The sequence below is a fragment of the Babylonia areolata genome, chromosome 11 (assembly GCF_041734735.1).
Source record: "Babylonia areolata isolate BAREFJ2019XMU chromosome 11, ASM4173473v1, whole genome shotgun sequence".
Lineage (NCBI taxonomy): Eukaryota > Metazoa > Mollusca > Gastropoda > Neogastropoda > Buccinidae > Babylonia > Babylonia areolata.
The window spans coordinates 31,170,757-31,186,080 of record NC_134886.1 but is presented as its reverse complement, the minus strand read 5'-3'; the positions used below and the strand labels follow the sequence as shown (position 1 = coordinate 31,186,080).

Genomic DNA, 15,324 nt, shown 5'->3' with positions numbered 1-15,324 from the left:
ACCTGCTGACTTGTCGAGGGCAGGTAGCCATTTTCAGGCTCAGGACAGGCCACAACCGCCTGAAACACCACCTATACACGAAACTCAGTATCAGCGACACAGAGCAGTGCCCCTGCAGAACTGGCAGCCAGACAACAGAACATCTGCTGCAGTCCTGCCTGCTCCACCAAGTGCTCCGAGAGAAAACCTGGACTGACCCAATCCCAGCCGCCCGGAAACTCTACAGAGGACTGGAGGACCTGCGATGTACTACCACCTTTGTCGAGGAGATAGGGGAATCCATCTGATAAATGATGAACAAGACAACAACAGATACTGAGAGAAAAATCTGTTGTGATAGAAAGTAATAGCAATGTGATAAATATCTATGGCAACATATGACCTGGTTTCTGGTACAGTGCAAGTATTCAGTTGTGACTGAGGAAATCTTCTCCTTCTGCTTCATCGTTCGTGGGCTGCAACTCCCACATTCACTCATGTACATGAGTGGGCTTTTACGTGTTTGGCTTTTTTTTTTTTTTTACCCTGCCATGTAGGCAGCCATACTCTGTTTTTGGGGGTGTGCATGCTGGGTATGTTCTTGTTTCCATAAACCATCGAATGCTGACATGGATTACAGGATCTTTAACGAGCATATTTGATCTTCTGCTTGCATATACACTCAAAGGGGGTTCAGACACAAGCAGGTCTGCACATATATTGACCTGGGAGATCAGAAAAATCTCCACTCTTTACCAACCAGGCACCGTTACTGAGATTCAAACCCCGGACCCTCAGATTGAAAGTCCAACACTTTAACCACTTGGCTATTGTGCCCGTCACTAAGGAAATCAAATCATTTTGATTTGTTTTTCATTCATGATGAAAATGGAGAGGTGAAGTGTGTATTCTTCATCTTAAAAAAAAAAGAAAAGAAATAGAATAACTCTTTTTTTTGTGAGTTCTGGATTAAATCATGACTTCCCATGGAGCAGAAAGTAAACATTTCTTCTCATTTTATATATCTTTTCAAAGGCTCCCAGCAGATGTTCAGTAAAACTGATATTCACATTAATTTGGATTATCATTGTTGAAATTGACAAAAAAAATATCTTGCATGAAATTGAACAGTATACCGTACCTTTTAGAGTTCATGTTGATGAGAAAATTCTGATTTATTGAACAGTGGTGGATGTGCTTTTATTATGAAATTGTGGTCAACCTAGCATGTACAGTGTTTGTGCAGTCATTGTAGTAGGGCTGGATGAAAAGGCCACATCAATAACATGCCATGATTTGAGTCAATATTCACAAAAAGACATTGAAACTAATGAAACAATTCAAACATTAGTTCACTACACACACACACACACACACAGTACACAGACGCATGCAGGGAGAATTAGCTTGATCATTTTATTTTGCCTTTTTTTTTCTTCCAGATTATCAAAGAAAAAAACAAACAAAAACGCCTTCAAATGAGTCATTTCAGTTGTTTTTTTTCTTCTAATTATGCCAGGAGTTTATCATTCAATGTAATGGGTTAATGATGTCTGGCAACAATGTAAATTTCATTCTACCATCCCTCTAGTTTCGTATTATTTGCAATACATTTTCTTCCTTTCTGTCTGTCTATTTCTAAAAGGAAATGAACACAAAAACTTTCACAAACAGCTGTTGAAACTTTATGATTCAACATGCAACAATAAATGAAATAAATTTCTTCTGATATTTCATAAATATAATGATATAATATTATTTATTTAATGTCTATCAAACTCCTTCTACCAAACTGTTGCGTGTATCATTAAACAATGGAAACTGGAACACCGTAGACAGGCATTAAACAGTTCTGCATATATACTACAAATGATAACTTCAGATTTTTGAGGGAACTAATGAAATTCCCTCTTTTGTCTTTCCAGATATTAAAGGATGCCACAACAAAACCAACACCTCACACTTCTTCCATACAGTTTGATCAAGGTGAAAGGTTTCAGTGGCCAAGTGGTCGTGTCCTTTGACTTTGAGGAACTCAATCTAAGGCACCACAAACTGTCCTAGCACAAAAACATCCACAGATCCTTTGCACATGTATTCACCTGATATTTCCATTCACACCAATCAATCATTCAGAAATGGCAAGGCGCCCCAGGATATAATGGCAAGCCACGCTCAGGTATTTTGAAGAAAATTCAGAATAAAATACACGCTTCTACACACCCTTCTACTATCCTGATTGAAGCTCCCCCCACCACGCCCCCCCCCCCTTTTTTTTAGCAGCCACATTTTACAAATTTCCAATTTTTTTTTTGTTTTTTATGTCATCTGAAGCAATTTATATCTGAGTAATGTTGGGAAGAAACAACTGTTAAGATAATAATAGGAGAGGGCCAATCCATGTAAGGGATGGCATGGATCCAAAGCTCATTAACCCACAATGGTTTACTCCAACTGACAGAAATGTTGCAAGGATAAATAAGTGCCACAGCGATTTTTCATACAAATTTGAATCAACTTATTAACATTTATTGGACTTCTTTTCTTTCCTTTTAAAATTCATTTCTATCTTTCTACAATAAACTTACTTCAACATTACATCAGTTCTTTGATCTAATGAACAAACTGCCATAACTGCCAGACGGATGTGGCATACACTAACGAACTTGCTTCAATGGTCATTAAACTAAGGAACACTTGCATTGAAACTGAACAACCTACCATCAACTGAAAGAAAAGGAATATCTCTGATGTATGCAAGTCATTTATAATCCATCAATGAATGAATACAGAATAGACACCATAACCATTGATATGCACAAACAATTTCTTGTTTACAACATAATATCCTCCATATCTGACCATGATTTTGCCAAATACACGTGAAAGTGCATACAGTACACGGTTATGAAGAGACAGAAAGAAGTGGGAGGCAACAAACACTGATTATCAAAAAATGCTATCTAAATACCAAAATATTCCAATATCTAAAAATCACTGAAAAATATTACGTTTAGGCAGTATGTTTAAATATAATCATGTCAAGTTGCTCTTTAAATCAAGCACTTCATTTGACTATTAATGGTACTAACAGGACCAAGCTCAAAGGGTACAATCTATAAGGTATATATAAAAAAAAAGGAGCAAAATCTATACAAATTACAAAGTCCACAACTAACAAATGACCCAATAAAAGCAACATCTCAAACACACATAACGAGAGATCAAACATCTGTTAACAAAAAAATCAAGCTACACTGTATTCCACTATTCAACCTTAGTTCCTACCTTCCAAAATTCACCATCAAGCCTGCCCTATTTTATTATGATGCAAACTTTGATTAAAAGAGCTGCTTCTTTCCAGAGGCTTGCAATGCACCCTATCATTTCCAAGCATGGTAATCATAAACCAGGAACTGAGTAAGAATCAGAAGAAAAGGTCTGTTTTCAACAGAAGAATCAAACAATCTAACATCCTGTGCTGTTGTTTTCCAGATGTGGTGATTGTATTCCAACTGCTCTTCAGCATCATGATCATGACAGCTAAACCTGCAGGATGGTATCTAAACCTGTCTGAATCTGCAAGACTATGTTTAACATGTCTCAACACACAGGATGATGTACCAACATGTCTCAACTTACAAGACTACCTGAACGTGACTATATTTGGAACAGCAACTCAGTCTGTGATCATCTACTATGAAGAAGCATTATTTCTCTTCGCACTTTCTGGGCCAAGAAACCATGACAATTTTGACCTGAAGACTTTGTGTGCATTTGTATACATGTGTATAGCAATGCAGATTTGATTAGAAATATAATGTGCAGCATTAGAGTGACCCTCTGAAGATAGTCTGGGACCCCCTAGGATAATGATAAAGCTAAAAGAGTCCATGGGGTCTCCAAGATAGTTTGGCAGTTTTGGTAGATGTGTCGCTCGTAGGCCTTCCCTTTTCCTAGACTTTTTGGAACAGACAGTAAAACAGTAAACCAAAGTTCAGTGTTCTGCTTGCATGTACAGAGAACAAAGAATCACAGCAATTGTGGAGTTGTTCATGTATCAATAATAATAATAAAAAAAAAAAAAAAAAAAAAAAGGAAAGAAAGAAAGAAAAGATACTCATGCAGATTATACTGGAGAAAGACGAAAGGATAAACTAAAAAAACAGAAAAGAAAAAAGGTAAAACCCCTGTTGCAGCTCTGTACACTTGCAAGACTGATTTGTGAGGAGTAACAAAACCATGAGCAATCACAACCAAAAAGTTCTCTGCCACTGTTTATTTGACCTTTCCTCTAAATCTTTGCAATGATAAATGACCTTTTTTCTGAAGTATCAGATTATGTGTTTCAATTATGCTATTCCCTTTTACATTAATCTGAAATGAGCTTTCAAAAAAAATTCTTTCCCAATCTCTATGCAGTTTTTATATAAAAAATTTCATATCGTTATTCATCATTGATTTACTTATACTTCTCTATGTATTTCATCTTCCAAAAATCACCGTTTACCTGAAGAGATAAAAACAGACAAAGAAGCCACAACCAAAATTCATATCAAATGGCGGGACAAAACGCATATATAAATGTGTATACACACTATTAAATGAGCATACAAATACAAATGACATTATAACTGAGCAAAGCGCCTACCTGTATCCACAAATTATACATTATAAATCTGTATCTTTTGAAATCTCAATGAAAACCACCCCAGACATTAAGAACTTTAGTAGGGTTTTATCTAGTGAAAATCAAAACATGGAACACTGTAGCATCACAGGGTGAAAAATGAGGACACAAAACCTGTCATGTTGTCAGAATCGCTTTTGAATATGTTATAAATAATGCACGTTTGTTCACTCCACCCTACCGTTCAGCTTCACAAGCCTTGATGACCAAACATACACAAAAAGTGATAAACGCATTTCATCAGTACCAAAGCAACTCATGTACTCCTGTAAGTTAATGTGATCAGAAAACTACAGGAAACCTCCCCCCCCCCCCCACCACCCCAAAAAAAACACTACAGGGGTGGTGGGCTGTGTTTAACACCATGAGAACTGCACACCCACATACAACGAGAATCCATCTACAACCAAAACGTACTGAATTACACACACCATGGATCTGCAGCCAAACATTTCTTACACTCATGGTCCACTGATGATTTCACATACCAAGTGGACAACAAGTGAAGTCTCCCTGTTCAACACAGCCACTACTGAAACTACAAACACTGAACTCCTCAACACAGCAATTATTGAATCACTGAGTAACAAATCATACCCTTCAACATGTCTATTTCTGAGCCATTCAGCTGTATTGTGCAGACAGCAACAGCCTTTCCAAGTTCCCGAGATCTACTCTCAAGGCAAGCACAAACTGGCTTTTTACGGGCAATGATTGAGAAGCAGTGCAGGGTGAACCTGTTGTCACCAAAAGGCCCAACATTTATTTTGTACCCTCTGGCATTCACTTATTTCACAGAGAGAAAGTCTTCAAAATGTTACGGTTGTGGTTGGAGTGAACGCAAAGGGTTTAAAATGCCAGTTTGTGTAGATGCTTCCATGCTGCTGTTATGTTCAGCACTGTGGTAAAGCCAAAGACAAGTCTACCATGGGACACATTCTCTCCCATCACCTGTACTGTTACTGTGCCTCAGCACCTTGTCCCACATCCCCGCTGTTCACTCCATGCTCCTGTCTCACCATTCACTGTCATTCCATTCAATGTCTTATCATTCACTGTCTGCAAGAAGAGCACTGCTCTCTCACCACTGACCCAGTTCACACAACAGTCATCACTCTTGCTGCCCACGACCACACGTTTCTCACTGAAGACTGCTTCTCATTTCCACCAGTGGACCATGAGGTCTGTTCCACAGAGGCTCACCTCTCACCAACAAGTTGGAATCTCACCCAATCACTGTTTCACATCTGACAAGTGTCACATCACTACTTCAAGGACAGAAAGTTGTGGCCACACACCTGTGGCATACTTGTCAATGGCACATGATCAGAGGGAGGTCTGTAACGGGCAGCGTTTCAGGGTCTGCAGCTCACATAGAAAGCTGGCAAGCTCATCATGACACACCGGAATGTCCCCAGTAGGGCATGGCAGGGCAAGATGGTTGGTGGGTTGCAGTTGATGAGATTGTGAATCCAACAGTCCCCAAATATCTCTTTACAGAGCACTCCTACAGAAAACACATACTCACAAAAACACACTGGAAAAAGCAACGTTGTTTACCTCTATGTGAAAAACGAAAAAAGAAAAAAAAAAAGAAAAAAAGAAGAAGAAAAAAACAAGTATCCTGCTGCACTCAAAAATAGTCAAAAGAAGTGTCATCCTGTTGTGCAGAAGAAGTCCTGAAGATCACCAACAGAAATCAGCATCTGTACTGTCAAAACACTGGAAGAACAACAACACTGCAGTGGAGTCTGTCGTCTTGCCGTTGCTTTGTGGCGGAAGGCAAAAGAGTGGTGGAACTGCTCAGGTCTGGAGAGAGAGAGCGTAGCAGACAGCTGTTGGCAGGGCGTGGTGCGCGGTGCATGTTTTTAAGAGTCCTGAAGATACTGGCTGCGGAAGCTGTTCAGCTCACTGTCAAGGAAGTCTGCCTTGTTCCTGCAAAAATAAGGCACAGTCAGAATCATTTTCAAGCAAAAAAAAACAACAACAACAAATAAAAAAAACAAAAAACAAAATGACAACCACCAACCAAACAAAAGAATAACAAAGAAACAAAGCCCTCCCATCAAAACACCCCCCACCCCAATCCCAACAAAACCAAAACTTTCTCAAAGTACACACACACACACACACTTTTTCCTTTCCCACATGTCCTTCCCTCAAACCATTCTCCCACAACTGACCCTCTCCCCTGCAACCTACAGCATGTATTATATTCCTTTTTAACACAACAGATTTCTCTGTGTGAAATCTGGGCTGCTCTCTTTGGGGAGTGCATGCCATCACAGCTCAGTGCCACCAATGTTTATTTTTTTCTGTCTGCAAACATATGGGTTTTCCTATCACAGTGGATTTTTCTACAGAATTTTACCGTGGACCTTTTACATTCTCCAAGTGCATGCTGCAAATGGGAACTCAGTTAATTGTCTCATCTGAATGACTCCAGCCCCATCCAAGCTGTTCCACCGCACCCTGACTGTTCCACAACCACCAAAACAACAGGTAAACCCAAACTGCTCATCTCAATGTCTTGGCCACTAAGGCCATCTCTTGCACTATCTCCAAAGCAATATCCAATGGAGTTAAGTTAACAGAAACATGGATAATGCAACAGTCAATCGGATGAGACGATAAACTGAGGTCTCATGTGCAGTGTGCACTTAGCCCATGTTAAAGAACCCATGGCAACACAACGGTTGTCCCTGGCAAAAATCCTGTAGAAAAATCCACTTTGACAGTAAAACAAATACACTTGCAAGCAGAACAAATATGGGTGGTGCTGCACTGTAGCATATTTCACACAAAGAAATCTGTTGTGACAAAAAGTAATACAATACAATAATCTGGTTTATGAATACATATTTCTCATTGCTGACCAACACTGTTATTCTTTATTTTTTCCTTCTCTACACACAAATACTGATAAACACAGGCAGATTCCTCTTGACGCCATGAAACACATGCTAAACAACTGTTCAAATCGATACCCCTAATCTCAACATCTTGGCCACAATACTCAGACACATCAACAGAAAAATGGATAACACAATAATGCGGTTCATGCAAGCAAATTCTGCATTGCTGACGAACACTTTCTTTATTATTTTTTAATTTTTTATTTCTCCTCTTCAAACAAATGCTGATAAACACACAGAGATTCCAACTGATCCAATAAAATACAAGCTATAGAGTTCCAATAAAATACACGCCATACAACAACTGCTGTTCAAATCCGAACCTCTTACCTAAATGTCTTAGCCATAATATAGAGACACCAAGTCAACAGAAAGATGGATAATGCAAGCATCTGGTTTGCACAAGCAAATTTTGCATTGTTAACAAACTCTTTACTTCTTTTTATTCTATTCTTCACTCAAATATTGATGAATACAGACAGATTCCTCTTAAGAAAAGATTCTATTCTTATCTTCCTTCTCTTCACATGAATATTGATTAATACAGACAGATTCCTCTTGAGAAATGATTCGATTCTTTTTTCTTCCTTCTCTTCACACGAACACTGATGATATACCAGCATATACCACTTGACACACGCACAGATATATCCTCTTGATCCCCCTGAATCCAATGCTAAACAACAACAACTGAATGTTCGAAACCCTGACCACCCACCTCAAGGTCTTAGCTGCAGAGGCCACGTCCTGCAGGTGCTGCACCTCGGCATCCAACTGTCGCAGCTCCTCCTGCAGCTGCTGCTTGCTAGCATCGGCATGGTGACACAAGCGGGCAAAGGTCGACGACAGCTCCCTGCACACAAAGGCACCAACCTCACCAGTGACCAACCTGTTGACTGGCCACCAGGCAGCATGCAGAGAGACGGGATGAGAGCCAGGATGAGGGAAAACAATAAGCAGGAGGATGTGCAGTCTTGTGGGCAGAGGTTATGGCAAGAGATTACTGTTCACACAGAAACATGCTCTGTAAAAACAACAAAAAACAACCACCCCCCAAAAGCCTGATGATTGACAACCAGGCAGCGTGCAGAGAGGGGGTGTGAGAGACAGGACAAGGAACAAACAATAAGCAGGAGGATGTGCAGTCTTGTGGGCAGATGTTAAGGCAAGAGACTACCGTTCATGTACAAATATACTTTGCAAAAAAAACAAAAACAAAACAACAACAAAAAACAACAAAACAAAACAAAAAAAAACACCCAAAAAACAAACACAGACACATGTCCAACATGAAAATTGGTCACCAGACAATTTATGGAGGATGAGAGGAGCAAGAGGGTCAGCAGTTTTGTAGGCAGAGGCCACGGTAAAAAAAAAAAGCTATGGCAAAAGGATATCACTGACATACAAACATGTTTTGTATTTATATTAAAAAAACAAAAACAAAACCCTCACAAGTGTCCATCGAACCTGCTGACTGGCCGGTTAGTGTGCAGAGGAGGAGGAGGAGGTGAGATGAGCAAGAATAGCAAGCAATGTTTACATATTCTAATAGATGGACAAAACAAAAGAAAAAGAAAAAAAAAAAAAGTAAAACATAGACAAACACCTGATTCTGCAGCTGGTCACCACAGCTTCTGGAGAGGAACAACTCAAATGAACATGAAAAATCTACAAAAAAAATATTGGACTTGACACACACACACACACACAACAGAACAGAACACAAGCCGGCTGACTCACTGCTGCCGTTGGTGATTGCAGCTCCTCGAGTCATACACACACACAAACCGACAGGACAGAACAGATATGCAAGCTGTGTGTGTGTGTGCGTGCACGCGTGTGCGTGTGTATGTGTGTGCATGCATACGCATTCACATATGCTTGCAGGTACGTGTATTTGTTTGATGAACAGACAATAAACATTGTCACTGTCACTGTCTGTCTGTCAGCCTTGTCCCTGTCAAACATAAGATACAACGTCACCACAGCTTCCACACAGAGCAACAACAACAAAAAACATGAAGAAAAATGTCCAATCAAAACCAAACAGTGCATCACCACAGCTTCCACACTGAACAACAACAAAAACATGAAGAAAAATATCCAACCAAAGCCCAACAGCCGTCTTGCACAGAACAACAACAACATAAAAAAAACAACAAAAATATGTGACGATAAATATCCGATCAAAACCAAACAGTGGCCTTATAAAAATAAAAAAAATAAATAAAAAAAAGGAGAAAAATATCCAATCAAAACCAAAACAGTGGCATTATACAGAACAAACAAACAAAAAAAAAAACAACAACAGAAATTACATGACGAAAAATATTTAATCAAAGCAAAACAATGGCCTTAAACAGTACAACAACAAAAACATGATGAAAAATATCCAATCAAACCAAACAGTGGCCTTATACAGAACAACAACAACAAAAAAACATTATGAAAAATATCCAATCAAAACCAAACAGCAGACTTACACAGAACAAACACAACAACAAAAAAACATGATGAAAAACATCCATTCAAAAGCAAACAGTGGCCTCACTTGGTTACTGCAGTTGCTAGAGGTCAGGTCAACGATCAGAGCTACTACACAGTACAACATCATGAAGAAAAACATCCAATGAAAAGCAAACAGTGGCCTTACTGCTGCACTGGGTGAGTGCAGTTGCTAGAGTTAAGGTAGACGATCAGAGCTACTACACAGCACAACAACAACAACATGATGAAAAACATCCAATCAAAAGCAAACAGTGGCCTCACTGCTGCACTTGGTGACTGCAGTTCCTGGAGGTCAGGTCGACGATCAGAGCTACTACACAGTACAACAACAACATAAAGAAAAACATCCAATGAAAAGCAAACAGCGGCCTTACTGCTGCACAGTTGGTTACTGCAGTTGCTGGAGGTCAGGTCGATGATCAGAGCTACTACACAGCACAACAACAACAAGAAGAAAAACATCCAATCAAAAGCAAACAGTGGCCTCACTGCTGCACAGTTGGTTACTGCAGTTGCTGGAGGTCAGGTCATCGATCAGAGTTACTACACAGTACAACAACAACATGAAGAAAAACATCCAATCAAAAGCAAACAGCAGCCTTACTGCTGCACAGCTGGTTACTGCAGTTGCTGGAGGTCAGGTCGATGATCAGAGTTACTACACAGTACAACAACAACAACATGAAGAAAAACATCCAATGAAAAGCAAACAGCGGCCTTACTAGTAACTGCACACTTGGTGACTGCAGTTGCTGGAGGTCAGGTCGACGATCAGAGTTACTACACAGCACAACAACAACATGAAGAAAAACATCCAATCAAAAGCAAACTGCGGCCTTACTGCTGCACTTGGTGACTGCAGTTGCTGGAGGTCAGGTCGACGATCAGCCTCAGCTTGCTGCTGGCGTACTCCACGTACTGCTGCTTGAAGCAGCGCTCCTTGGCCCGGGTCGTCCATGTCAGCCGCTCGTAAAGGTACAGCAACCCGTACAGGGCCCCGCTCACCGCTATCACCCGCCACCCTGCTGCCTTGGCCAGCTGTGTGTATGTGTGTGTGTGTGAAAAAAAAGAAAAAAAAAAGTGAAGATTTATTTCATAAAGTAATCTGTTACTTTACAGTAACCCACACAGAACCTTGCTCATCGCTATCACCGACCACCCTGCTGTCTTGGCCAGCTGTGGTGGAGGGGGGGGTGAGGAAAAAAAAAGAGAAGAAAAGTGAAGATTTAGTTCATAATCTTACTTAACGGCAACCCATACAGGGCCCCGCTCTCCACTATCACTCGCCACCCTACTGCCTTGGCCAGCTGTGGGGGAGGGTGCGGGGGGAGGAGAGGGGGAGGTAGGGGGGGCAGGGGAAGAAAAACAAAAAAGTGAAGATTTATTTCAAAACGTAATCTGTTATTTTACAACAACCTGAACAGGACCCTGTTCATTGCAACCACACTAGACAAACTTCTCTAACCCCCCCCACACACATCCCAAAAAAAAACATAGTGTAATTAAAACAAAAACAAAAAAATTTTTTTCGAAGTTGACCATCAAATTTGATGCTTAAAAAAAAAAAAAAATTTTTTTCAATGTAAAAAAAAAAAAAATTTTTTTTTAATGTAGGAGTACAAAGCAACATGAGCCTGGAAACAAAAATCCTTTTGCAACTTTATTATGTGTACAACACAGGAAAAATAACAATGCGCAACAAAAGAAGGTAATTATACTTTTAATAAATTTCTATCATTACCTACTACTGGAAATCGCAACAAGAGTTATTCCTGTTGGCATGGGATTTCATGGGTGATTAGTGCTGGGTCACCTGAGGGTAAGAGGTTTAACCATTCTGCCACCTTCCTCCATACAGTGATGTGTACCTTCCACACAAACTGACGCAGTGAAAGAGTCCACACGCACACGCACACACACACACACACACCGCACAGCCCACTCACCACGCCAGCAATGGCCACGGTGCCCAGTGTGGTTCTGGAGGTGAAGGAGGCAAAGGTGGTCAGCACTGTGGTCAGGATCTCGTTGTCATGGAGACCCTGCACCACCTGGCCTGACTGGGACAGCACGGGGCTGGACCCTCCCTGTCGCTGACCCATCTGCACAGCCACACACATGCATACGTACGTCAACACATACATGCAGTTATAACGTCTGGTATTAGCTTGTAAAAGGAAATTTGTTTCCTAAAATTAAGTTTAACTAACATACTCATTGTGAACCCAATGGTGCAGACTCCAACAGGGGTCTGGATTCTTGTCCTGTCCAAAATACTAGTCTGCTATGGAGAGAAATCAAAAGTAGCCACAGCAAATAGCCTCCCAAAATAAGTGGGTAGACATTTGTATTATGAAAAAAAAAGCAAAAAAAACAAAAACAAACCAAAAAAACAGATGAAAAAAAGCAGTAACATTAAGTGACAATGTAATATCCTCATGATGAGTAACTAACAAGTACAACAATTAACCAACCAGACTGTTCAACAAAGACTTGTAAAAATCATACATTAGCAATGGACTGCTGGAAATGGTGGACACCGGAAATGATTTCAGGTCAGGGATGTGGGACTAATGACCGACTTATGTGAGCACCACGTATGCAAGAAACATTCCTGACATATTTAGTATCAATTCAACTTCCATCTACTTACGAAAGAAATAATCTACTGTCTATAGAAATAATTTTGGCAATGCTTTTGGATGAAAACATACATTTTCTTTATTTTTCTATGTAATAATTTTCAGAAATTGGAAAACACACACACGCACACACATTTACTTTGTCTTGCATGCTTTAGAAGAAAACCCCCACCACCATCAAAACTTAGGACTCTACTAATTTCCCTAAAAAGCGAATCAAATTCTTCTTCTTCATCTTGGTTCAAGGGATGCAACTCCCATGTTCACTTGTGTGTGCAAGTAGGATTTTACATGTAAGACTGTTTTTACCCACCACGGTGGCAGCCATGCACCATTTTTGTGGGACGTATGCATCCTGGGAATGTTCTTGTTTCCATAACCAACCAAATGCTGACATGGATTACAAGATCCCCTTAATGTGCACATTTGATCTTCTGCATGGTATATCTGTATACACATGAAGGGGGTTCAGGCACTAGCAGATCTGCACATATGTTGAGATCAGAAAAATCTTCACCCTTAACCCACCAGGCACACCCAAACTGGGGGGGGATCAAACTCAGGAAACTCAGGTGAGAATCCAGAGCTCTAACCATTTTGCCACCACATCCGTCAGCCCAAACTAAACCACAGCGCCCTATCACATCACTCACACTGCCTGCTGTGCCCGCCAGTAAGCCAGCGCTGCCCTTTGACCCCAATAACTTCTGCAGCAGTGCTGTTGGCCCGAAAGAGAACCGAAACTCGATGTCCTCCCGAAAATCGGCGCACAGGTTGCGGCAGTCCAGACGATATGCGATCTCAAAGTCCCGCTTGGGGAGGAGGTTAAACAGCTGCTGACGTGTGTCCTCTGGTAGAATGGCTGACAGGCGATCTGCACAATCAGTCACTGGAGCTGAAGGAACATGGTGCTGTCATACATTTTCTTTGCTTGTTATTAGTTTAAAAATAACTCTAAAGGATAGTGGTAATTATGCTCACTTTCAAAGTATTACTAAAGGATGGTGGCAATAATGTTCATTTTCAAAGTGATGCCAAAGGATGAAAGTAAGAGTTCATTTTTCAAAATAACACTGAAGGATGGAACTAACAGTGTTCACTTTTAAAATAACACCGAAGGATGGAACTAACAGTGTTCACTTTTAAAATAACACCAAAGGATGGAAGTAATTTTGTTCACTTTCAAAATCCCGAAGGATGGAACTAACAGTGTTCACTTTCAAAATAATACTAAAGGATGGAAGTAATTTTGTTCACTTTCAAAATCCCGAAGGATGGAACTAACAGTGTTCACTTTCAAAATAATACTAAAGGATGGAAGTAATTTTGTTCACTTTCAAAATAATACCAAACGATGGAAGTAATATTGTTCACTTTCAAGTAACACTAAAGGATGGATGTAATATTGTTCACTTTTAAAATAACACGATAGGATGGTAGCAATATTGTTCACATTCATTACACCACAAAAAGGAAGGTGGTAATAATGTAAACTTTCAAAATAACACCAAACAAGGGTGGTGATAATGTGCACTTTTCAGCAAACCATTTTTCTAAAAGGCAATTTCTTTTCAACACTACCACTTAGAAAAACAACTGTTCAGCACATTATTTTGTTTTGCAGGCATTTTATTTTCAGCATATCACTGGAGATAAATGTCACTGTTGCAAAATTATCACCACAAACTTTTTCCTTTACTTCTTGTTTACACACATCATAAACTTATAGGAATTTTGTTCAAATTATTCAGAACATTAAGTGGCAAAATGACTGTAAAATACTTCCATGCCGAATCTTAAGTTTTATGTTCTTCATTCTGTCATTTTCTTACAGACACTGGGGGTAAAATGCCAATGATTGCGTACAGTATTAAAACAACACTATAATATTTTTTTTTAATTACAAAAAACAAACAAAAGACCAGATCTCACCTATCCCCCAAAAGCACACTAAATACAGCCATTCCATTCCCTGTCTATAACACGCATGCATAGGCCTCATCCCATTCACAACATGCACCAATACACAGAGATCTTTATGCAATTCTGAAATATTTATAAAACCTATCTCGATCTTTCTCTCTCACACACAAACACTTTCATTACAAGAACACGACACAGATATCTACTGTATGCAATTCTAAAATACACACAAACCCTTCCACTCTCTCTATCACACACACACACACACTCTCTCTCTCACTCACACAATTAATTACAAGACCAGAAATACACACAATCACACTAACACTGATTTCAACTTTGGTCGTTTTCAAACATATCCACACCGCCATCAGAATTCACCATATAGATGCAATCTACACTTCCAAATTACAAATGAGTGTGCTCACTGTTAGGTATCACAAGCCAAGCAAAAATAATATACAACAAAATAGAACAACTAGGAGGGTGAAGGACAGTGATTTTGCTTAATAATAATAATAATAATGTATATAAGAATTAAAACTTCAGCAATCAAACCTGGCAAAGACTGCAGAATGTCAAGGACTCCATAGCTCATATGGAAAAAAAAAAGGAAAAGAAAGAAAAAACAGCAAGCAAGCACTTAAAAAAAAAAAAAAAAAAT

General features: G+C 39.7%; 1 protein-coding gene across 3 annotated transcripts in view; it reads right to left on the bottom strand.

Moving 5' to 3' along the window:
- Positions 1–1,372: 1,372 nt before the first annotated feature.
- The window catches only part of LOC143287652 (mitofusin-2-like), a 34,914-nt gene continuing 20,962 nt past the window's right edge, over positions 1,373–15,324 (bottom strand). For all 3 annotated transcript variants that reach the window (XM_076595801.1, XM_076595802.1, XM_076595800.1), the window contains 5 exons: positions 13,391–13,611; positions 12,042–12,197; positions 10,937–11,133; positions 8,303–8,437; positions 1,373–6,604 (listed from right to left, as the gene is read on the bottom strand). In XM_076595801.1, coding sequence (XP_076451916.1) covers positions 6,538–6,604; positions 8,303–8,437; positions 10,937–11,133; positions 12,042–12,197; positions 13,391–13,611 — 776 coding nt within the window. In that variant the 3' untranslated portion in view covers positions 1,373–6,537. The remainder of the gene's footprint in view (positions 6,605–8,302; positions 8,438–10,936; positions 11,134–12,041; positions 12,198–13,390; positions 13,612–15,324) is intronic.